At 53.8% G+C, this 25,265-nt stretch overlaps 1 protein-coding gene across 2 annotated transcripts; it reads left to right on the top strand.

Moving 5' to 3' along the window:
• Positions 1–21,499, top strand: CLEC4G (C-type lectin domain family 4 member G). Of its 2 annotated transcripts, XM_008249153.5 has the most exons (10): positions 1–208; positions 17,386–17,690; positions 18,241–18,351; positions 18,619–18,672; positions 18,801–18,863; positions 18,991–19,095; positions 19,904–19,993; positions 20,156–20,304; positions 20,632–20,750; positions 20,999–21,499. In XM_008249153.5, the coding sequence occupies exons 1-10, from the start codon at positions 78–80 to the stop codon at positions 21,135–21,137; spliced, it is 1,266 nt and encodes a 421-aa protein (XP_008247375.5). In that variant the 5' UTR covers positions 1–77; the 3' UTR covers positions 21,138–21,499. The 2 variants fall into 2 exon arrangements, with proteins under 2 accessions (XP_008247375.5, XP_008247378.1); XM_008249156.5 differs by lacking the exon at positions 1–208 and having other exon boundaries at positions 17,548–17,965.
• Positions 21,500–25,265: the final 3,766 nt, after the last annotated feature.

Genomic DNA, 25,265 nt, shown 5'->3' with positions numbered 1-25,265 from the left:
GGGCTTCTCCCCAGGGCTGGCTAGGAGAGGAAAGGCCAGGTGATTGAGCTGCCCAGAACCCGGCCCGCCCAGCAGCGATGCGCATGACTGCCGTCCCGTCGTCAGGTTCACAACAGCAGGGAACGTGGCTGCAAAACGCTCGTGGGACACAGAATCCAGAGATGCACAAAAGACGACCGAAATCCAGGCTTCGTTTCCTCCTTGCACTGTGAGTGTTTACGCCTAAACGAAGCTGCCTTGGAATCCCGCTTCCCACGCGCGTCTCGCCCTGGGTCCCGCTGCGGGAGGGCGGGGCGGAGGCTCTCGCTCCGCTCCGGGCCGGGCTGCGCAGCTTCGCCAGGCTTCGGAACCCCGGGGAGCCCACCCACGTCAGAGGGGAGTTCAGAGGCCACGGCTGGAAAGACTCCAGGTGTGCAAGCCGCGGAGCCGCAGCCGCCTGCGCCAGGACGGAAGACGGCGCCTCCCGGGCTGCCTCGTCCACCCGCCAGGATTGAAATCGTCTGGTGCTGCGTCTCCAACGGGCACAGCGGGGTTCTGGCTGCCTCTGACGCGGCGCGGCCATCCCCGCCCCCTGGCTTCCAGGTTGTGGTCCTGGCACACCCTTGGAGAGCGGATGTGGGGCGGCTTCGGGGGCTTCCTGCGTTGGGTTCAGCTCAGGGACTGCCCCGTGCACCTGCTGTGCCTCCTGCGGCCCTCATCCCTGCACTGCGTCCCTGTAACCGTGCCCTGCACCCTTTCTCTGGTTTCTGGAGCTCATTTGACAGGGAATTAATTCCAGTGCCTCCTGAGAGTTGGGGTGTAAGCACCCCAGCTCCCTCCTCCCTTGCTGGCTCTAGAGTGGCTACTCTTTTTCTTTAAGTTTTTCATTATAAACGCTGAACCGGTTCACTCCACCAAATGCTCACAACAGCCAGAGCTGGGCCAGGTCAAAGCCAGGAGCTGGGGACTCAATCCAGGTCTCCTCTGTGGACAGCAGGGGGCCAAGCCCCTGAGCTAAGGCCTGCTGCCTCCTAGGGTGTGCACGAGCAAAGAGCTGGATGGGAAGTGGAGGAGCTGGGACTTGAACCAGATGCTCTGATATGGGACGCTGCTGCCCCAAGCAGCAGGTCAGGTGGCTGTGCCTCAGTGCCCGACCCTCACATCCTTCAAGGAAGGACACGGTGTCCCCGTGGCTAGGAGTTCTGCTGGCAGGCAGCCATCACCTTGTCTGCTGCTTTGGAGAGAGATTTCATTGTCATGGAGCTGCCTCTCTCATAGTCAGGCCCCTTCCTGGCACAGCTTACCTAGGTGCAAGTGAATGAAAGTCTGGCTGTCTTGGCTCAGTATGGGACAGCTTGGAGGGGCAACTCCTGTGTGGGAGAATCTATTGGGTCGGTGGTGTCTGTCCTAATTTCGGAGTGATGGGGGTGCCTTTGACCACACCTGGGTTTATGTGAATGAACCCCTAGATGGCCTCAGAATGGCCTGATCACCAGAGAGACCAAATAGGTGATGGCTCATTGGAGATTGTATTCTATAAACACCCTTAAAAAGAGAGAGAAAGATTTATTTGAAAAGCAGAGTGACAGAGATGGAGAGAGAGATCTTCCATCCACTCATTCACTCCTCAAATGGCTACAACAACCAGGACTGGACCAGGCTGAAGCCAGGAGCCTGGAACTCCCTCCCAGCCTCCCATGTTGGTGACAAGGGCCCAAGCACTTCAGCCATTAATGACTGTCTCTCAGGTGCATTAGCAGGAAGCTGGATTGGAAATGAAACAGCCTGGACTCGAACCAGGGCTCCAATAGAGGCTGCTGGGCACTGCAAGTAGCAGCTTAACCCACAACACCAGCTTGACAAGTGAGATTTGAGGGGTCCTGGGTGGGTGAGCGCATACAGGTGCTGTGTGTGTGATGTACCTTCTGTGAGCGTGGCAACTCCACAATGTCCCCTCCATGTCATCTCATGTCTGGTGCACCTGTCCCCTTGGACTGTTCTGAGTTGTATTCTTCATCATATACCAGCAGATGCAAGTTAATTTTTTTTAAAGATTTATCTATTTGAGAAGTAGAGTTACAGAGAGAGAGGGGGATAGATAGATCTTCCATCCATTGGTTCACTACCCAAATAGCCATAATAGCTGGAGCCAGGATCCAGGAGCTTCTTCCAGGTCTCCCATGTGGGTGCAGGGGCCTGAGCACTTGGGCCATCTTCTGCTGTTTTCCCAGGCCATAGCAGAGAGCTGGATTGGAAAAAGAGCAGCCAGGATATGAATCAGAATCCATATGGGATGCCGGAATTTCAGGAGGAGGTTTTACCCACTACGCCATAGTGCCAGTCCCACCAAAGTCTGTCTTAGCAGCAATCTGGAATTAGAGCAGAGCTGCGACTCGAACCCAGGCCCTCTGATGTGGGATGTGGGTGTCTCAAGCAGTGGCGTAATCAGGGCACCAAATACCCACCTTGACGTGAATGTACTTAATGGCACTGAATTGAACACTCTGAATGTTTAAAATGGTCAACTCTGTTATGCATATCTGAACACAAAGTCTCTGTCAAAGAACCTATTTGGGTGTGGTGCTGTGGCTCACTAGGCTAATCCTCCGCCTTGCAGCACCGGCACACCGGGTTCTAGTCCCGGTCGGGGCGCCGGATTCTGTCCTGGTTGCTCCTCTTCCAGGCCAGCTCTCTGCTGTGGCCAGGGAGTGCAGTGGAGGATGGCCCAAGTCCTTGGGCCCTGCACCCCATGGGAGAACAGGAGAAGCACCTGGCTCCTGCCTTCAGATCAGCGCCGTGCGCCGGCCGCAGCGCGCCGGCAGTGGCAGCCATTGGAGGGTGAACCAACGGCAAAGGAAGACCTTTCTCTCTGTCTCTCTCTCACTGTCCACTCGGCCTGTCAAAATAAATTATTTAAAAAAAAAAGAATCTATTTGGGGTGGCATTGGACTTATAAATTGGTTTGGGACGAATTAACCTCTTTGAAGTACATAGTGTTCTTGTTAAGAACTCGTGCTGCATCTATTTATTAGATCATAGTTAAGTGTAGTAGCATTCTCTGTATTCTTGTGATTAGAGTTTTTGCTGCATTGTGAAGGAACTTGTTTTCTCCTTTATTTGCAAATGCTTGTTGTTAAGACATAAGAAAACTTCTCCTTTTACAGAGTAATTTTGCTGCCAGCTTTTTTTTTTAAAGATTTTTATTTATTTATTTGAGAGAGAGAGAGAGAGAGAGTCTTCCATCTGCTGGTTTACTTCCCAAATGGCCACAGTGGCTGGAGCTGGGATGATCCAAAACCAGGAGCCAGGAGCATCTTCCAGGTCTCCCATGTGGGTGCAGAGGCCCAAGGACTTGGGCCATCTTCTACTGCTTTCCCAGGCCACAGCAGAGAGCTGGATTGGAAGAGGAGTAGCCAGGACTCGAACTGGTGCCCATATGAGATGCTGGCACCTCAGGTGCAGGATTAACCTACTGCGCCACAGTGCCAGCCACTGGAGTTCAGTGCCATTTGGGATGCCTTCATCCCATGTTGGAGCGCCTGAATTCCAGTCCTGGTTCCTCTGCTTCTGATCCAGCTTCCTGCGAATGCACACCCTAAGAAGCAGAGGTGATGGCTCGGGTGCTGGGGTGCCTGCCGTCCATGTGGGAGATCTGGATTGAGTTTCCAGCTCCTGGCTTTGGCTGGGCCCAGCCCTGGCCATTCGAGCATTTGGGGGAGTGACCCAGGAGATGGAGATCTCTCTGCCTCTCCTCCTCTCAAGTAAATAACTGTAAAAATTAATAAAACTTTCATTTGTTTTTGCATGAAAAGTTCTGAAATCTGTGCACACGCTGTCTTCAAAGAGTTCCTGAAAGGGGCTGGTGTTGTGGTGCAGCAGGCTAAGCCACCCATGCCGCTGGCATCCCGTATGAACACTGATTTGAGTCTTGGCTGCTCCACTTCCTTTTTTTTAAATTAATTTATTTTTTTGACAGAGTGGACAGTGAGAGAGAGAGAGAGAGAAAGGTCTTTGCCATTGGTTCACTCTCCAATGGCCGCTGCAGCCGGCGCACCGCGCTGATCCGATGGCAGGAGCCAGGTGCTTCTCCTGGTCTCCCATGGGGTGCAGGGTCCAAGCACTTGGACCATCCTCCACTGCACTCCCTGGCCACAGCAGAGAGCTGGCCTGGAAGAGGGGCAACCAGGACAGAATCCGGCGCCCCGACCGGGACTAGAACCCGATGTGCCGGTGCTGCAAGGCGGAGGATTAGCCTGTTGAGGCGTGGCGCCGGCCGGCTGCTCCACTTCTGATCTACCTCTGCTAATGTGCCTGGGAAGGCCCGGAAAGATGGCCCAAGTGCTTGGGCTCCTGCCATCTAGGTGAGAGACCCAGGTGGAGTTCTTGGCTCCTGGCTTCAGTCTGGCTCAGCCCTGGCTGTTGCAGCCATCTGGAGCGTGAACCAGCAAATTTCCATTGGTCTTGGTCTCTCTCTCTTTCTCTCACTCTCTCTCCGTTTCTCTCCCTCTCTCCCTCTCTCTCCCCCTCTTCCCTCCCTCCCTCCCGCCCCTCCCTTCCTCTCTGTTACTTTGCCTTTCACGTGAATAAATGAATCTTTGAAGACAGCTTATGAAAAATATGTATTATGACATGCATAGATCTGAAAATATTTTTGCCCCAAAGTGAAATTATCTTTTAATTCCATTTTCTGTGACCTTTCTGGACCACCTTTCATCTTTCCAAATGAGGTCACCTTTACAGGCAGCAGAGGTCAGGGCTGGCCTCCACATACCTTTTTTGGGGACACAAATCAATGTCCACCCATGTAGGCATCTTCATTTTGTTCTTGATTTTTACCAAAAATATTTTTCACATGTCTTTTTTTTTTTTTTGACAGGCAGAGTGGACAGTGAGAGAGAGAGACAGAGAGAAAGGTCTTCCTTTGCCGTTGGTTCACCCTCCAATGGCCGCCGCGGTCGGCGTGCTGTGGCCGGCGCACCGCGCTGATCCGATGGCAGGAGCCAGGAGCCAGGAGCCAGGTGCTTTTCCTGGTCTCCCATGGGGTGCAGGGCCCAAGCTCCTGGGCCATCCTCCACTGCACTCCCTGGCCACAGCAGAGAGCTGTCCTGGAAGAGGGGCAACCGGGACAGAATCCGGCGCCCCAACCGGGACTAGAACCCGGTGTGCCGGCGCCGCTAGGCGGACGATTAGCCTAGTGAGCCGCGGCGCCGGCCCACATGTCTTTATATATATATATTTATTTATTTGATAGATAGAGTTAGACAGTGAGAGAGAGACAGAGAAAAAGGTTTTCCTTCCGTTGGTTCACCCCCAAAATGATCGCTATGGCTGGAGCTACGCCGATCCGAAGCCAGGAGCCAGGTGCTTCCTCCTGGTATCCCACGCGGGTGCAGGGGCCCAAACATTTGGGCCATCCTCCACTGTCTTCCCGGGCCACAGCAGAGAGCTGGACTGGAAGAGGAGCAACCAGGACTAGAACCCAGCGCCTATATGGGATGCCAGCGCTGCAGGCGGAGGATTAACCAAGTGAGCCACGGCGCCGGCCCCTCACATGTCATTATTAAGGAAAACATTTCTTAAAGTTTCTGCAAGTGGCCTGTTATCAAATTAAGGAAGCTGGATCCTGTTTTTTTGTTTAGTAGGCATGGGTGTTCTTGTGTTTATCTTTTCTTTTTCATGTGAAAGATGTGTGTTGAGTAGATAAAGGTCACATTGTAACCTGGAAGGGACAATAACAAGTTGAGGAAGGATATTGACCACGTGAGCATGTTTTTATAAAGCTCCCCAGTGTGCAAAACAACTCATGGGTACACACACAATCTAAGCATTTTTCAAATATGAACCCCAGCAAATTTGGGGGAGCAGCTGTCTCGGAGAAGGAAAATTGGAAATAAGACCACACAGGGGTCCACAGGATGTGCACCCTGTTGGTTTGTGATTTATGTACTTGAAGAGGATCTGAAATGTGTGCAGATGTCAAAACTTGGTAAAGCAGAGTAGAATGAATCCACTTCTTTTTTTTTCTTTCTGCATAACAATGTGCTTGATATCTTTCATTATAAAAAAAGGAAAGGTGCCATTCACAGCAAGCACCAAACCATGACATCCTTTTTGCACTGAGCTGGGTTTCAGGGGTTCTCCTGAGTCTCCCACCTACTGAGGGACTGGGGACAGGGGTGGCCCTGTCCTTGGGGACCGTGGGACTGGCTCCTGTGACTTCCACCTTGTCTTAGTAGTCCATCTGGGCATTGCTGTAACAAGATAACCTGCGGTTTCTAAAGAAAGGGGGTTTATTCTGCATTCGGTCCAAGAGCGAGGCACCAGTACCCACTTGGCTTCTGATAAGGGGCTTGTGGTAGATGGAACTGGAGTCAGCTGGGACGCTGGGAAGGGGGCTGGGTGTTTTGTGCTGTGATTAAGATGCCTGGGACATCCACTTCCCCATCAGAGTGTGTGGGTGGGAGTCCTGTCCCTGCTTCCAATTCTGGCTTCCTGCTATGCCCACCCTTGGAGACAGCAGGTGATGGCTCAAGTACCTGGGTCCTTGTCACTCTTGTGGGAGACCTGGGTGGAGCTCCCAGCTCCTGACTCTGACCCTGCCCAGTCCCAGCTGTTGTGAGCATCTGGAGAGTGAACCAGTCTGCCGGCCTCTTTCTCCCCCTCTCTCTGCCATTCAAATAAGAATTTTAAAGATCACTAGTGTTTTATAAAGGAAGAAACTTTTTTTTTTATTTTTTGACAGGCAGAGTGGACAGTGAGAGAGAGAGAGACAGAGAGAAAGGTCTTCCTTTGCTGTTGGTTCACCCTCCAATGGCCGCTGCGGCTGGTGCGCTGCAGCCGGCGCACCGCGCTGATCCGATGGCAGGAGCCAGGAGCCAGGTGCTTTTCCTGGTCTCCCATGGGGTGCAGGGCCCAAGCACCTGGGCCATCCTCCACTGCACTCCCTGGCCACAGCAGAGAGCTGGCCTGGAAGAGGGGCAACCGGGACAGAATCTGGCGCCCCAACTGGGACTAGAACCCGGTGTGCTGGCGCCGCTAGGCGGAGGATTAGCCTAGTGAGCCGCGGCACCGGCCTGGAAGAAACTTTTCTAAAAACAAAACCAAAACAACCCGTTCTTGGGGTCCTTAATGCAGTTGCTAGAGACCCAGCTTTCTCCTGTGAGACCTAATGCAGTCCCCAGAGAGGGTCACCAGCCCCTTCCTCAGAGTGGAGCCCTCCTTGGCTTCATGAGCTGGGAAGGGCTCCACTACCCGGGAACACCATCACACTGGGAAGCAGAGGCCTTTTAAACTTTTTATTGATTTATTTCATCAAGAGACACAGACGGGGCTGGCGCTGTGGCGCAGCAGGTTAACACCCTGGCCTGAAGTGCTGGCATCCCCTATGGGCACCAGTTTGAGACCCAGAAGCTCCACTTCCGATCCAGCTCTCTGCTATGGCCTGGGAAAGCAGTAGAAGATGGCCCAGGTCCTTGGACCCCTGCACCTGCATGGGAGACCCGGAGGAAGCTCCTGGCTCCTGGCTTTGGATCGGCGCAGCTCCAGCCATTGCAACCAACTGGGGAGTGAACCAGTGGATGGAAGACCTCTCTCTCTCTCTCTCTGCCTCTCCTCTCTGTGTAACTCTGACTTTCAAATAATAAATAAATAAATCTTTAAAAAGAGAGAGAGACAGACAGACAGACACACACAGAGGGTGAGAGAATGAGTGAGCTTGAGCTCCATCCCGTGTGGATGGAGCATCCCAAATGCCCACAACAGCCAGGGCGGGTGACACCAAAGTTGGGAGCCGGGGATTCAATCCAGGTCTCCCATGTGAGTGGCAGGACCCCAAGTACTTGAGGCATCACCGCTGCCTCCCAGGGTCGGCATGAGCCGGAAGCTGGAATTGAGAGCAGAGAGGGGACATGTGATATGCAATGTAGGAGTCTTAACCACCACGCCAGATGCCTGTCCCTCGTTCCAACCTGCGTCTTGGTGGGAACAACCCACATCCCGACCATTGCGCCCCTGGTGTGACCCTGCCCTAGCTGACGCCCCAGCCCCAGAGTATCGCACTCGTCTCTGCTTCTCCCGAGAATTCTGTTCCCTCTCTGCACAAACCTTGCACGTCCTGATGGGACATTCTTTCACTCGCTCATCTCCTCTAGAATTATTCTGCCTCCTTCTCCATGTACCACCTCCTCCAGGAAGCCCTCCCAGGTCCTTCAGGCTCAGTTAGGTACCTGTGGTTGTCATGGCCTCCCAACCTTCCCAGCCTCATCGCCTTCTCACTCACTCTCGCCCCTCAACGATCAGCCCCGTTTCCCAGTCCTGCCCCAAGGCTGAAGGTGAGTGGTCTGTGGCCAGCCTCGTACCCGGGACTTCCATTCCCCTGCAGCAGGTTTTGGGTGCAGGACAGGGCATGGGCAGCCTTCCGAATTCCTGCCTGGGCTGGACAGCTCCACCCTGGCTCTCCAAGGTGGCTCCCGCTGTAGGGTTACCCTTTTCGGCATCCTTGCTTTCTGCCTGGGCTGTGCCAGGTGCCGTCTCTTCTGCCAACACTGTCCGTGTGTGCCTTGAAGGCCCTGCTCCAGTGCCCAGCCCCCACCGGGATCCCCGTGAATGAATTCACTCTCCCCTGTCCCCCCACGCGGGCAGATGAATCAGTTCCCTGCATCCTCTTTCCCTAGAATACATTCTGATGGCTGCGGTCAAACTTGTGCAATTCTCATTTTCTCGTTTCCTCTTACGAAGTGCAGCCCAGGGTGTGGTCTACCAGAAAGTTCTGCCCGCAGGCCAGTCCTCCTGCCAAGTCAGCGGCTGGCACCTGGTGACGCAGAACCCGTTTCTGATGAAGAGGCTGAGAGGGGTCTTACATCTTGGAAAAGCGCTTTTGGGAAGCTGACTCAGGTCATCGCATTTTGGGGAAAATGACTCTTCTCCACCGTGCATTGTCCTTCAAGCACTGCTGGGCTTTAACAGTCCTCCTGCCTCTGTGCCCTGGACATTGGCCCTGATGGGTCTGATACAACACTTGAGGCTGTGTGTATTTGCATCGTTGGGTATATATGCTTATCTGCTTTTCAACTTTTTTTTTTTTTTTTTTTGACAGGCAGAGTGGACAGTGAGAGAGAGAGACAGAGAGAAAGGTCTTCCTTTTTGCCGTTGGTTCACCCTCCAATGGCCGCCGCGGCTGGCGCACTGCGGCCGGCGCACCGCGCTGATCCGATGGCAGGAGCCAGGAGCCAGGTGCTTTTCCTGGTCTCCCATGGGGTGCAGGGCCCAAGCACCTGGGCCATCCTCCACTGCACTCCCTGGCCACAGCAGAGGGCTGGCCTGGAAGAGGTGCAACCGGGACAGAATCCGGCGCCCCGACTGGGACTAGAACCCGGTGTGCCGGCGCCGCTAGGCGGAGGATTAGCCTAGTGAGCCGCGGCGCCGGCAGCTTTTCAACTTTTTTAAAAATTATTTATTTATTTGAGAGATAGAGTTAGAGAGAGAAAGAGAGATGGACAGAAAGGTCTTCCATCTGCTGGCTCACTCCCCTGGGGCTGGGCCAGGCTGAAGCCAGGAGCCAGGAGGTTCTGGGTTTCCCATGTGGGTGCAGGGGCCCAAGCACTTGGGGTCTTCTACTGCTTTCCTGGGGACATAGCAGAGAGCTGGATTGGAAGTGGAGCAGCCAGGACAGAAGCTGGTGCCCATATGGGATGCCGGCACTGCAGGCAGAGGCTTAGCTCACTATGCCACAGCACAGACCCCCCTCAACTCATTTCTACTCCTCACTCTAGGTGACCGAAATCCAGCATGTTACAGCTTAGGATTCATTTGTTTCAAAATGTGTCCATTCCAAGTTTTGCATACTGGTTTGCTTTACTCTGCTGCTATAAACAACACTGTGGTGAACATCCTTCCAGTCTGGGAGGCTTGACGATGTATCTGTTTTCAGGATAGGGGATCCTCATTTCACTACCTAGCTGCAGATGTATTTCAGAAAACACTGGTCCAGCCGCCTGCAGTGCCAGCATCCCATATAGATGTTGGTTCGAGTCCTGGCTGCTCCACTTCCAATCCAGCTCCCTGCTGTGGCCTGGGAAAGCAGTGGAAGATGGCCCGAGTGCTTGGGCCCCTGCACTGGCGTGGGAGACTGGGAAGAAGCTCCTGGCTCCTGGCTTCAGATCAGCACAGTTCCAACTGTTGTGGCCATCTGGGAAGTGAACCAGCGGATGGAAGATCTCTCTCTATCTCTTTGCCTCTGCCTCTCTGTAACTCTGCCTTTCAAATAAATAAATAAATCTTAAAAAAAGAAAGAGGGGCCAGCACTATGGCACAGTGGTTAACACCCTGGCCTGAAGCACCGGCATCCCATATGGGCACCGGTTCGAGACCTGACTGCTCCACTTCCCATCCAGCTCTCCGCTGTGGCCTGGGAAAGCAGTGGAAGATGGCCCAAGTCCTTGGGCCACTGCACCTGCGTGGGAGACTCGGAGGAAGCTCCTGGCTCCTGGCTTCGGATCAGCACAGCTCTGGCCATTGCAGCCAACTGGGGAGTGAACCATTGGATGGAAGACCTCTCTCTCTCTCTCTCTCTCTCTCTCTCTCTCTCTGCCTCTCCTCTCTCTGTGTAACTCTGACTTCCAAATAAATAAATAAATCTTTAAAAGAAAATAGAAAAAAGAAAGAAAACACTGGACTGAATAGCACCCTCATCTGGCTGTGAGCAGGCCTCAACAAGGGACAGTCTGCTTTTGAATATTTGCATTTTAATCCGTAGAGGGTGGAATCTCATTACTATTTTAAGAATTACTAATCAGTTTAAGCTTTTCCTCAGTGAATGGCTTTTTTTCTTACTGTTGACCTATTTTTCTGTTGATTTTTTTGTGTTGTTTTTATGGGGACATAAATATTTATTTGAAAGGCAGAGGGGGGAGAGAGAGAGGAGGGAGAGATGTGTTCTATCTTCTGATTGACTCCCTAAATGACTGCAGCAGCCTGAACTGAACTAGACTGGAGCCAGGAGCTCCATCCAGGTCTCCCCTGTGGGTGGCAGGGAGCTAAGCACTTGAGACTTCACTGCTGCCTCCCAGGGTGTGCACCAGCAGGCAGCTGGAATCAGGAGCAGAGCTGGGACTTGAACCCGGGCTCTCTGATATGGGACATGGGCATCTCAAGTGTTGTCCCAACTGCGGTGACAAACAGCTGGTCCTGCAGAAGTACTGTTGATATCCTAGAAATCAGTCACTTTTTTAAAAAAGATTTATTTATTTATTTGAGAGTTAGAGTTACACTGAGGGGGTGGTCTTCCATCTGCTGGTTTGCTCCCCAGTTGGCCGCAATGGCGGGGGCTGTGCTGATCTGAAGCCAGGAGGCAGGAACTTCTTCCAGGTATCCCACGTGGGTACAGTGGCCCAAGGACTTGGGCCATCTTCTGCTTTCCTAGGCCATAGCAGAGAGCTGGATTGGAAGTGGAGCAGCCGGGACTCGAATCGGCACCCCTATGGGATGCCAGCACTGCAGACAGCGGCTCTACCCATTATGCCACAGCACTGCCCCCCCCCCCGCCTTTTTTTAAGATTTATGTATTTATTTGAAAGTCAGAGTTACACATAGAGGCAGAGAATGAGAAAGAGACAGAGTTACCTTTTCATTATAGACATGGCAAGCACCTCCGTCCAGTCTGCTACCCATGTGTTAATTGTATCTATAATGTCCTTGGCTTGACAGTCATCATTTTGATACAGCCAAATGCCTATTTTCTTCTCCTTTGTGTTGGGATCAACCTCTACAAGTTTTCCTACAACTGTGGGCCACAGGGATATTTGTCTACATTTTCTTCCATGAGCCTAACAATTTTGCCTCCCACCTTTCTCTCCGTGATCCATCCCAAGCCCAACTCCGTGAGCACGGGGTCAGGAAGGGTCCGACTTATTTCTCTCTCCGTCGTGTGAGTCTGTTTTCCCAACCTCAGGCTATAACCTGGTCGTGGCAGGGGCTTTCTCTTCCGTTTGCTCGCCTCCACTTCACCTGCACCACATTCTGCTCTCAATTCCTTCGTTTAAGTTTCAGTTCATGTTTTACTATAATTTCATGTACTATGTCATGGGAGGGTTCTCCCTATATTGATTTTTTTCCCCTCAAAACTGATGGACAGGGGTTGGTCGTGTGGCATAGCGGGTGAAGCTGCTGCCTGCAGTGCTGGCATCCCAACTACGAGTCCCGGCTGCTCCACTTCCAATCCAGCTCTCTGCTATGGCCTAGGAAAGCAGTGGAAGACGGCCCCAAGTCCTTGGGCCCCTGCACCTGCGTGGGAGAACTGGAGGAAGCTCCTGGCTTCAGATCGACCCAACTCTGGCCGTTGCAGCCGTCTGGGAAGTGAACCAGCGGATGGAAGACCTCTCTCTCTGCCTTTGCCTCTGCCTCTCTATAACTTTGCTTTTCAACTAAACAAATAAATCTTTTTTTAAAAAAACTGACAATTCATAAAATATTTACTCTTTCACATAAATTTGAGAATAAGGGGTGGGTATTGTGAGACAGTAGTTTCAGCTGCTGCTTGGGACTGCTGCATCGCATAGCAGAGTGTCAGTTCATGTCCTGGCCACTCCACTTCCCATCCAGCTACCGTATCTGGGAAGACAGTGGATGATGGCCCAAGTGTTTGAACCCCTGTGGGAGACCTAAATGAAGCTCCTGGCTCCTGGCTTTGGCATGGTCCAGTGCTGGCTATTGCAGCCACCTGGGGAGTGAACCAGTGGATGGAAGATTCTCTCTTTCTCTCCCCCTCTTTCTCTCTCTCTTGCTCTCTCTCTCTCTTTCTCCCTCTTTCTGTCTCTCTTCTCTCTCTGCAATTCTTATTTTCAAAATACATAAATCTTAAAAAAATTAAGACATTATTTCAGAAGCAGAGAGAGAGAGACAGAGATTGATTGATTCTATTTGCTGGCCCACTCCCAAAGTGCTGGGGGCACCAGAGATGGACCAGGCCAAAGCCAGAGCCAGGAACTCAATCGAGGTCTCCCATATGGGTTTTTTTTTTTTTTAAGGTTTATTTATTATTTATTTGAAAGAGTTACAAAGAGAGGTCTTCCATCCACTGGTTCACTCCCCAGATGGCCACAACAGCCAGAGCTGCATTGATCTGAAGCCAGGAGTCAGGAGCTTCTTCCGGGTCTCCCACATGGGTGCAGGGGCCCAAGGACCTGGACCATCTTCTACTTCTTTCCCAGGCCACAGCAGAGAGCTGAATCAGAAGTGGAGCAGCCGGAACTTGAACTGGCACCTTTATGGGATGCGGGCACTGCAGGCGGCGACTTTACCCGCCCCGCTGCTGCACCGGCCCCTCCCTTGATTCTTCACTGCAGTGCTTGTGCTGCTATGTTAGCATGTACACTTTAAGAGTAAATACCACCCGGCGCCACAGCTCACTAGGCTAATCCTCTGCCTGCGGCGCCAGCACCCTGGGTTCTAGTCCCGGTTGGGGCACCGGATTCTGTCCCGGTTGCTCCTCTTCCAGTCCAGCTCTCTGCTGTGGCCTGGGAGTGTAGTGGAGGATGGCCCGAGTGCTTGGGCCCTGCACCCGCATGGGAGACCAGGAGGGAGCACCTGGCTCCTGGCTTTGGATTGGTGCAGCACGCCGGCCACAACACACCGGCTGTAGCGGCCACTTGTGGGGTGAACCAACGGAAAAAGGAAAACCTTTCTCTCCGTCTCTCTCTCTCTCACTGTCTAACTCTGCCTGTCAAAAAAAAAAAAAAAAAAAAGAGTAAATGCCAGGGATGGGCATCAGGTGTAGCAGCTGAGATGCCACTGGGGCACCTGCAGCCCCTCTCAGACTGCCTGGGCTTGAGTCCTGGCTTTGCTTCTGACTGCAGCTCCCTGCTGAAGTGCATTCTGGGAGGCAGCAGTGATGGTTCAAGTAGTGGAGTCCCTGCCATCCACATGGGAGACCCGGATGGAGCTCCCAGCTCCTGGCTTTATCCAGCTCCAGCTGATGTGGGCACTTGGAGGCCCGAATCAGTGGATGGAAGAGCGCTCTGCCTTTCAAATAAATGAAATAAATTGAAAAATCCACTTTTGCATAGAGTTTTGGGGAATTCCCCCACCCTGCCCCGCATCTGCTGGGTCATCCAGCCCTGGCCAGCGCCTCACAGGGCTTGCAGCCTGCTTCTTGAGGCTGGGGAGTTACTCCATAGGGCATGTTCCTTGTCTTATATCTGCCCTGGAGAAATACTGCAAACCAGAGCTTTATCTTCGCCACTGCAATATCAGGCAACTGGCCGGTGCTAATTTCCCCAATTCTGCACTTACTGTGCTTTAAAAAAATGGAGTGAGTCATGTGTTCTCTGTTTAATAGTTAGAGCTGACCAGGCATGAGAGCTCTCGTGAACAAGAGTAAACATGATTCACAAGGGGCCGGCGCTGTGCCACTGTGGGTGAAGCTGCAGCCTCTACTGCCAGCATCCCGTGTGTGTGCCGGTTCTAGTTCTGGCTGCTCCACTTCCGATCCAGCTCTTTGCTATGGCCTGGGAAAGCAGTAGAGGATAGCCCGAGTCCTTGGGCCCCTGCACCCCAAGTGGGAGACCCGGAAGAAGCTCCTGGCTTTGGATCAGCACAGCTCCTGCGGTTGTAACCATCTGGGGAGTGAACCACCGGATGGAGGACCTCTCTCTCTCTGCCTCTCCTTCTCTGTGGAACTCTTTCAAGTAAATAAATGAATCTTTTTTAAAAAATCACAAAAAAAAAGCAACAAAAAATGAGCAACTCCGCCACCCACCTTGGATCTGTCTGGGCTCACAGTTCATCAGGTTGAAGGTCAAGCAGCCACCTCTCCTGGTGGCTTCTTGCTGGGAGAGTGCAGCAAGGGGGCACAGGAAACCACAGAGCGAGAGACACATGGAATACACGTGTGTGCATGTCTGTGTGTGTGTTTCTATGTATGTTCTGTGTGTGTCTATATGTGTATCTGTGTGTCTGTGTCTCTCTGTCTGCATCTCTTCTGGTCTCTCCCGCTTCTTTCAAAGGCTCCAGGATTCACTCGTGGGGCTCCACCCTGATGACCTTGACCTTGAGTCCTACTCACCTCCCCGAGGTCCCACCTCTGCACATCACCGTGGGCTCAGGTTTCCACCTTCCTGTGATGGCACAGTGGGGGATCACCTGGCACTCGAGTTCCACTGCTGCTTGTGATCCCCACATCCGGATCAGAGTGCCTGCTTTGAGTCCTGGCTGCTCCACTTCTGATCCAGCTCCCTGCTAACTGTGCCTGGGAAGGCAGCAGAGCTGGCCCAAGTGCTTGGGCTCCTGCCACCCACATGAGAGACCTGGACAGAGTTCCTGGCTTCTGGCTTCAGCCTGGCGCAGCCCCCTGTTGTTGTGGGTACTTGGGGAGTGGACCAGCAGATGGAAGATCTCTCTGTGCTTCAACACAAAAAGATAAAGCAAACAAATAAACAAACAGACTCCAGCATGGGTTTCAGAGGGGACTCACCATAACCACCCTGCCACGCCATTTATCCTGCTGGACTTTCTCTCCCTTTCATGTATTCTTTCTTCACAGCACTTAGGACTTATGAAATACACTGCAAGGATACCTCAAGATGTTTGCGGAAAACGCAATGAAAAGAGCAGTTTACTGTGGTGCAAAAAACTGAAATCCATTCATTGATTTTTTTCAGCCTATGCCTTTTCCGTGAACTTTTTGAAGCTCCCCCTTTGGATTTTTTTTTTAATATTTATTTGTTTATTTGAAAGTTAGAGTTACACAGAGGAGAGGCAGAGGAGAGAGAAAGAGAAAGAGAGAGAGAGAGAGAGAGAAAGAGAGAGAGAGGGAGGGAGAGAGAGAGGTCTTCCATCCACTGGTTCACTCCCCAATTGGCTAGGCTGAAGCCAGGAGCCCAGAATCCAATCTGCGTCTCCCACATGGGCAGCAGGGATCCAAGTACTTGAGCCATCATTGCTGCCTTCCAGGGTGTGCATTAGCAGGAAGCTGGAAAGGGAAGTGGAGCCAGGTCTCAGATGTGGGCATGCCAAATGCTGTCTTAACCACTGCACCAAACACCTATCCCCAGATTATTTTTAAATTCCATTTTCCGCAAAATTTTTGGAGGTCCTTTGGACTTTATTAGCATTTTTACTCTTGGCACTGAGAACATTTAGAACTGGATTATTCCTCACCAAGGGTGGGAGGCAGTCTTTTGCATTGCGGGGTTTGAAGCAGAAGCTACAGTCTACAACTGGCTCCCGCTTCCTTGCTAGCTCGCTCTCTCTCCCTCCCCCTTTTTTCCTCCCTCCAATCTGACAACACAAACATCTCCAGACATTTCCAAATATCCCTCGGTAGGCATCATTGCCCCTGGTTGAGAACACCACACGTGACAACGTATTTTTTGACTGTAGTGCCAAGTGGCACAAAAATGTTGGCAATGAGGAGGAGGAAATCTGTTAAAATCTGCTAATTTTGAACATTGAGGTAGCGCCAGTTTCCAGATCAATGTGGAATATATTACAGTGTTCACAAGAGGTCTTCAGAACATTCATGGAGGGGCTGGCATTGTGGTACAGTGGGTTAAGCCGCTGCCTGTGGCATCCCATATGGGTGCCGGTTCGAGTCTCCCCTGCTCCATTTCCCATCCAGCTCCCTGCTAATGCACCTGGGAAAGCAGTGGAAGATGGCCCAAGTGCTTGGGCCCCTGCACCCACTTGGGAGACCCAGATTAAGCTCCTGGCTCCTGGCTTCCACTTGGCCCATTACAACCATTTGAGGAGTGAACCAGTGGATGGAAGATCTCTGTCTCCTCTCTGTCGCTCTTGTTCTATAACTGCCTTTCAAATAAACCAATCTTTAAGAAAACATTGATGGAAAAGGCATATTGGGAACCAACTCTGTAAGGATTTTAGTATTCTTTTGCACCCCCTAAAACCTCTCTTTTCATTCCATTTTTCTATGATATTTTTGTAATCTTACTTGTCGAGAGAACGTATGAACGTTGTTTTTTATGTGCCTAAGACCGTGCAAGGTTGGATGAGCATAACCTAGTTTCTTTATCTTTTTTTTAATAAAGATTTATTTATTTATTTGAAAGTCAGAGTTACACAGAGGGAGGAGAGGCAGAGAGAGAGGTCTTCCATCCGATGGTTCATTCCCCAGATGGCCGCAATGGCTGGAGGTGCGCCGATCCAGAGCCAGGGGCCAGGAGCTTCCTCCTGGTCTCCTGAGCAGGTGCAGGGGCCCAAGGACCTGGCCCATCTTGTACTGCTTTCCCAGGCCAAAGCAGAGAGCTGGATCGGAAGAGGAGCAGCCGGGACTAGAACCAGCGCCCATATGGGATGCCAGCGCTTCAGGCCAGGGCATTAACCCGCTGTGCCACAGTGCCGGCTCCACCTCATTTCTTTATCACAGTGTCCCTTTGCCCCTTTTTCATGTCACAGAAAACTGAAGCTTCTAGAGGCTACCTACGCCCCCTCCACCCAGTCCTGGTGTCCAACAGCCACGCTGATCACCCCCAACAAGTGCCTGCTCCTCTCTGGCCGGAAGATCCCGCCCCTGCCAGGCAGCTGCAGGAGAGCTGAAGAAGGGAAGCTGAGCTGGTTTGGGGGAGGGGACTTTCTTGGGACCCAGCAGGTGTCAGAACTTGGCTGGGTTCTGCGCATGCCTCTTGGCTGGGAGCCAACCCCATGTCCACAGGAAATAAGGCCCAAACTCCAAAGAGAAGCTGCCAGCGACCACCTAAGGGGTATAGCTGCAACTCCCAGGACAGGAAGGCTGAGACCGTCCCCTCCACCTCCCATGCCCTCCCCCTTTCCCAGCCCTTCTAGGGCCTGGTGCTATGATTGGTTAGCTCCTACTGCCGAGAATTAGGCTAAGGAAATAGGAAGGAAGGGAGAGTGGGTGGGGTCAGGGAGGAGTAGGGGCTAAATTAGTATCTCAGCACCAGGCTGGACCTGTGCATTGCTATGGACACCCCCGGGTACAGCAAGTGGGACGGCATGTCTGAGGACGTGTCCCGGGGTAAGAATCTCTGCCTTGGGTCTCTTCCTGCCCGAGGTGTCACAGGTTTGATGGGGGAGGGGGAGGGGAAGGCAAAAGTCATCCAGGTATTGGGTGCCGTGGAACCAGCTGCACCTGCCTCCAAATTCCAACTCTGCCATGTGGTGGCTGTGTGATCCTAGGCAGGTCTCTCACCCTCTCTGAACCTCCATTTCCTGGGAGGAGACCAAGTGCCCAGGGTTCAGTCCCCCTAGAGGCTGGAGAGGGGACCCAGGAGTTCATTTTTGTCCTCCCAGGGCACTGGGGACGCTGGACATCCTGGAGACACAGAATCTTCTTCCTGGCTTTGGCTGTCCTGGTGGCCACAGTTCTGTGGGCACTCATCCTGAGTGTCCTCTTGTCCGAGGGTGAGTGACCCCTTAGAAAGGAGAGGTTATGTCTAGGCCTTCTGTGGTAAGCGTGCGGACCTGAGTGTGAGTGCGCCGGAACAGTATGGCCCTCATGGGCCCCTGTACCCCCTGCCATGGAGCCCCACCTCGTGCCTGCCTGTGCGCACTACTCTCTCTGTGGGTCCCGGGACAGGGGAGCGGGGGAGGGCCAGAGGAGGGTCCACGGCTCCCTCCCCCTGCACTCCCCATCCCCGGCCGCGCTCCTGCAAGCTCCTCTCTCTGCAGCCTCCAGCGAGCGGGAGGCGCTACTCCAGCACCAGGACGCGCTGAGTACAAACGGTGCGTGCGAACCGCGGCGCCCGGGGCCGGGCGGTGGTCGGGGCGGTATAGGGTGGTGTGGGGATCCCCACGGTCCCCAGGACGGGGAAGGATGACCCAGCGAGTGCGTGGGGCTGGGGTCTTTGCAGCCTCCAAGCACGCGACGGCGCTGGATACCTTGAAGAAGGAGGTCGGAGCCTGCGGGAGCTGCTGTGAGCCGGGGGCGACGTTTGCTGCCGGGAGTGAAGAGGCGCGTGGGGGCGGGGCGGGCTGGTCTCAGAAGTCGGGCTCCCAGCCTTGGCCTTCCCTTCTCTCCTCCCCTTCCCCCGTCCTTCCTAGGCAAGGAAAACAAGGCTCAGCTGCAGAAGGCAGTCCTGGAGCTGGCGGCTACCCAGGCCAAGCTGTTGGAACAAGAGAGCGCCCTGAAAGAACTGACCACCCGCGGTGAGGGCCGTGTGTCCAGACCCCGACCCCTGAGCCCTGGTGAAGGCTGGGTCCCTGACCCTACCATTAAATACTGACCTTGGCTGTCACTCCTAACTCCAACCAGCCATACCTGGACCCTAAATGTCATTTTTTTTTTTTTAACACAGACACCTGGTTCACTCCCTAAATACTAAAGCTGAGACTGGGCCAGGCTGAAGCCAGGAGCCTGGAACTCCATCCAGGTCTCCCATGTGGGTGGCAGGGACCCAAACACTTGAGCCATCACCTGCTTTCTCCCAGAATGTGCATCAGCAGGAAGCTGGATTCAGGAGCAGAGCCAAGATTCAACCCAGGCACTCTGATATGGGAATACAGGCATCCCAAGCAGAGAATTAACCAGTGTGCCAAACACCTCTTCCCTGTGGTTTTGTTGTTGTTAGGAGAGAGAGAAAGAGAGAGAGAGAACGAGAACGCTCTTCCATTTGCTGGTTTAACCCTCAAATGCCCACCTCAGCCAGGGCTGGGCCTGAGCTAGAACCAGGAGCCAGGAACTCCATCCAGGTGTACCCCAGGATGGCAGGGCCCCCCCTCTTTCAGCCTGCTGCCTCCTGGGTGTGCTTTAGCCAGAAGCTGGAGTCAGAAGCCAGAAGCAGAATTCAGTCAAACCTGAGCTCAGACATAGGATGTGGGCAAGCCAACAAGTGGTTCGAATGCTGGGCCAGACATCCACCCCTAAGAGCTAGTCTTGACCCCAGACAGGGATTCGGACCTTTGCCCCTGCTTGCCGCTGCCCCTAGCCCTAATCCCCGTGGCCTTGACTCTGCAGTGACGCAGGAGGTGGCTAAAGCGAGCAGGGACCGCGAGAACATCCGCAGTGAGCTGTACCGGGCACTGGACAACACCAAGGTCCAGAATGGTGAGCCAGGCGGGGGAGGAGACCAGTGGGGCCCTGCCGGTGGGGGTGGGGCGTTGGGTTCCCAAATCCGCAGAGCCAGGTCTCCACTGCGGCTCTGCCCCCATCCTCGCGGCACGCACTGCCCTGGAGCAAGCCGCCTCTCTGACCGTGGCCACCCCCCAGGCTCCTGCGAGCCGTGTCCCGACAAGTGGCTCCTCTTCGAGGGCTCCTGCTACTTTTTCTCCGAGAGGCCGGACACGTGGGAGCAGGCGCAGCAGCAATGCGCACTTATCAGTGGGCACCTGGTGATTGTTGGGGGCCTGGAGGAGCAGGTGCGCTGCTGGGGCTTTTCCTAGGGCTGAGGGCAGTCTCGCGAGGGGGCGTGGCCCGCGTGGGCACGTGAGTGGGTGGGGCGGGGCCACAGGCGTGGGCAAGGCGGGGCCACGTGAGTGGGCGGGGTTGGCACGTGAATAGGTGGGACCGCTTGAGTGGGTGGGGCTACGTGATTGGGCGGGGCTGGCACTAGTGGGGATTAGGCAGGTGAATGGGTGGGGTGGGCCCACATGCATGGGCAAAACGTGTTCACGTGAGTGGGCGTGGCAGGCACGTGAGTGGGCAAGGCCGAGTCTCCAGGCTCAGCTTCTGGGCTTCCCTTCCAGGGCTTCCTGAGCCGGAATTTGCAATACAAGTACGGTTACTGGCTGGGCCTGCGGGCCGTGCGTCGGCGGGGCAGGATTGAAGGCTACCAGTGGGTGGACGGAGTCCCGCTCAGTTTCAGGTGAGGGATGGCTTCCGGCTGACAACTGTGGAGAGGGACGGGTGAGACTCTAGGGGAAGAGCTTTGGCTGATTTCAGGAACTGCTTGATGCGAGGCTAGAGTCTTAGGCATGGTCATTTAGTTCCCAGGAACAGCCTGGGGGTTAAATTCTGGCCGTCAGCTGGGTACTGCAGGTAGGGCTCAGAGGGTCGGATCACGGGTCCGCCCACCGCCTAAAGCTCCGGCAACACCCTGTCTAACCCCCGCAGCCACTGGAACACTGGGGAGCCCAATGACTCCAGGGGCCAGGAGGACTGTGTCATGATGCTGGATTCCGGGTTGTGGAATGACGCCCCCTGTGGGAATACGAGAGATAACTGGATTTGTGAGAAGAGGCGCAGCTGCTGACTCCGCCCAGTGCCCCGGAGCCACGCCCATGGGGCGCCAGGTACTGCATTACCGTCGTGGCTCCTGGCACCCACTGCCAAAGATTTTTTTTTTCCCATCCACCACTACTGAAAACCGCTCGGCCCAGTCCAGCCCTGTCGGGTGCTTGTGGCCTGAGACCTGTGCTGCAGTCTGAAGACCTAACCTGACCTCTGTCTCTCCCCAAACCCCCCACTCCAAGGCTCCTGGGATATGCCCCATCTCTCTCCCTAGTCACCTTAAGGTGGCAAAGAGGTGGAGCTGTTTGATGTTCTGGCATTTTCCCTGGAATGGGAGCAGGTTTCACAGTCTGGGGAAGTAGCAATAAACATTTGAGGCGTGAACCTGGACTCCTGGCTCTGGCTAGCTGATCTAAGCTTTTCCCAAGAGATGCTGGTATAAGTGACCTCTGACCTCTCTAGGTGACGTCACGGCCCTTTGGTGCCCCTAACACCCAGTGGGTAGCCTACCCGGGGACCAGGAAGTCATGTAGGTAGAGGCTGCTTCCCACTCGGTGCTGTCACTGCTTCAGTCCCTGGCCTGGTGCTGGGGACATGGGAATGGGTCAAACCCAGATCTTACTCTTGGGACTTCCGCACGCTGGGCACAGGAATAATGTACCAGTGATTTCATGCAGGAAGGACACCTTGTGGGGAAGCCTCCTTTATCCTTGGGAAGAAGGACTCTGCTGTGCAGGGCACAGGTGCCTTGTTCCTGGAGGAGAAGGTGTGTCACCCCAAAGTGGAGATTTCAGGCAGCCCAAGTCAAGGCCCTGAGGCAGGGGGCTGGGGAGGAAGGGTCAGCCTTGACTGTGTAACCAGGGCCCTCTGAGCTCCACCTGTGGCCCCAGAGAAGGCAGACTTCTGAGGAGTGATGGGGTTTCAGCAGGTGAAGCTGGGAAGGGTGGACCCTTCGGGAAGCCCCTGTAGAAGCAAGGCTGGGAGACCAGAGAGTGTGGGGTCTGGGTGAGCTCACAGCAGGGCACAGCTTGCACAGAGCCTGGCTTTATCCACAGGGGACTTTTTGATCAGAATTCACCCTGCACTCCCTGGGCCTCCTGCTTCCATCCTGGAAACCCGGGGGCTCTCTGAGAATTCCCAAGCAACACAGGTCTGAGGATGGTGGCATCTTCCAGTTCTGCTTCCAAACAGGGTCCAGAACTAAATGCTGACCAGCTGTGACAGCAGGAGCCAGGCAGGAAGCAGCAGTCCTGTCAGGTAGCTAGACATGAGTGACAGGAGAGGGACCACGACCCTGATCTCCACCCGGGACCCACCCAAGACTGCCCACGTTGCAGTTTAACTTGTGATACAGCGGGAGCTCAGCCAAACTGGAAGGTTCTGGTTTGTAGCCACATGCACAGTGAGCCCAAAGTTGTGCAACTCCCAGGTATCCATCACAGATGCCAATCATGAGTGTCAAGGCCACATCACCAGTCAACGCCCCTCGTCCTTTAGGGAAAAAAGCCCCAGACCAGGAAGGAGGGTTGCCACATGCCCTGTCCACTGGCCCTTGGAAAGTACTTGAATAAACCTTTGCTTTGCCATCCCTACTTTCATATCTCTGAACCAAAATTCAAGTCACTGTTGGCAAAAAGGGATTGAGGCAAGCCAGCGCCAGCAGTGACGATTCCATCCAAGCTGCCTGGCCAGGCAGAAACCTTCCCATGCTGTGAGTAGCCAGCCTGATCCCCAGCCTTTCCCTGAGTCCTCTGCAGCCACAGCACAGAACAGGGCACTGTACACACCCAGCGGTCACTTTACCTGTGCTGGCCAGAGCCCTAGGCTGATATATGTCTGCACAGTCAGCTTGGAGTGTGTGAGGTTCTTCCAGTTGCTGTAACAAATTCCACTGGGCTGGCTGGTGCCGTGGCTCACTAGGCTAATCCTCCACCTAGTGGCGCTGGCATACCGGGTTCTAGTCCCGGTCGGGGCGCCGGATTCTGTCCTGGTTGCACCTCTTCCAGGCCAGCTCTCTGCTGTGGCCAGGGAGTGCAGTGGAGGATGGCCCAAGTCCTTGGGCCCTGCACCCCATGGGAGACCAGGAGAAGCACCTGGCTCCTGCCATTGGATCGGCGCGGTGCACCAGCCACAGTGTGCCGGCCGCGGCGGCCATTGGAGGGTGAGCCAATGGCAAAGGAAGACCTTTCTCTCTGTCTCTCTCTCTCACTGTCCACTCTGCCTGTCAAAAAAAAAAAATTCCACTGGGCCAAGGTCAAGGTGTCAACAGGACCAAGCTCCCACTGGAAGCTCTAGGAAAAGTCTATTTTTTTGCTTTTTCCAGCTTCTAGAGATAAATTCTTCATCTTCCTTAGCACTTGGCCCCTTCTTCATTTGCAGAGCCGGTAGGGTTGCATCTAGCTCCTATGGTCACATTACTTTCTTCTCTGTCAAGTATCTATCTCTTCCTTATTAGGACATTTATTTTTTTGAATTATTATTTGAAAGGCAGAGTTACAAAGATAGAAGGAGAGAGAGAGAGAGAGAGAGAGAGAGAGAGAGAGAGAGATCTACCTTCTGTTGGTTCACTCTTCAAATGGCCACAATAGCCAGAGCTGAACCAGGCTGAAGCCAGGAGCCTGGAACTCCATCTGGGTCATCCATGTAGATGCAGGGGCTCAAGCACTTGGGCCATCTTCTGCTGCTTTCCTGGGTGCATTAGCAGGGAGCTGGATCAGAAGTGGGACAGCCAGGAATTGAACTTATGCCCATATGGGATAACCTGTTGTGCCACAGCACCAGCTCTGTAGAAGGATATTTATAAGGATGAGACCAGGGGCTGGCACTGTGGTGTAGTGAGTAAAGCCACCACCTGCAGTGCCTGCATCCTATATGAGCACCGGTTCAAGTCCCGGCTGCTCCACTTCTGTACCAGCTCTCTGCTATGGCTTGGGAAAAGCAGTAGAAGATGGCCCAAGTCCCTGGGCCCCTGCACCCACGTTGGAAACCTGGAAGAGGCTCCTGGCTCCTGACTTTGGATCAGCTCAGCTCTGGCCATTGTGGCCATCTGGGGAGTGAACCAGTAAATGGAAGACCTCTCTCTGTCTCTCTCTCTCTCTCTGCCTCTCCTCTCTCTGTATAACTCTGACTTTCAAATGAATAAATACATCTTTTAAAAAAATAAGAATGAGACCAGATTGATGTCCTCGAATCTTCCAATGCAATTCTGGCTTTAACCACCCAGAGTTCATTCAGACTCCACCCACAGGTTAAAGATTCAGTCCCCAAAAGACTGCCCTCACACAGCAGGCATTTGGTGCTGTGGCTAAAAATACTGCTTGGCAAGATGCCCGCATTCCACTTTGGAGTGCCTGGGTTTGAATCCTGGCTCTGCTTCGGATTCTGGTTTCCTGCTAATGCACACCCTGGGAGGCAGCGGGAGATGGCCCCAGTAGGTGGGTCCCTGCCATCCACATGGAGGACCTGGATTAAGCTCCTGGCTCTTGGCTTCAGCCTGGCCCAGCCTCAAATAATAATTTTTAAAAAGACAGCTGTCACTGCAGACAGCAGCCACAAGTTCAGGAGTCCCCACCGCAGGCGTCCACACTCTGACCAACTGACTGCAGGTTCAGGCATTCTCAGTGCCCTGCAAAGCTCCTTAATTCACTAGGATGACCCCCAGAACCTAGCAAATAACTGTGCTTACAATTACAGTTTATCACAATGGATACACATCAGGAAGCACCCAAGGAAGAGACGTAGGGTGAGGTCTGGGGCAGTCCCAAGCACGGAGCTCCCACATCCTCGCCCTGCAGAGCTGGAGGGTGCCACCCTCTCCCCCACAGCTGGGAGGCGCTGCTGAGCTGGGGCGTGCAGAGTTTTTACTGGGGTCTCGTTCCATGCACGAGATGGCTGAACCACTGGCCACGTGACTTGGCTCCGTCTCCAGCTCCTACCCCCTCCTCCTCAGAGGCCAGGCAGCTGGAAATCTCAACCCGCATAGTTGGTCTCTCTGGCACGAACAGCCCACGACCTGAGCCATGTCCTCCGGGTAAACTCAGCTGCAGCCCAAGGCTCGCTGCCCATGGCTTCCCAAGGATGCGCCCATCACTTGGGAAATTCCTGGGAGTTAGACCCGCTCTGCCAGGAGCCAGAGCCAAAGACCAGCACA

The sequence above is a fragment of the Oryctolagus cuniculus genome, chromosome 16 (assembly GCF_051225735.1).
Source record: "Oryctolagus cuniculus isolate XC-2025 breed Fujian yellow rabbit chromosome 16, ASM5122573v1, whole genome shotgun sequence".
Lineage (NCBI taxonomy): Eukaryota > Metazoa > Chordata > Mammalia > Lagomorpha > Leporidae > Oryctolagus > Oryctolagus cuniculus.
Note: the sequence above shows the minus strand (reverse complement) of the source record. Positions and strands in the feature narration are given on the sequence as shown.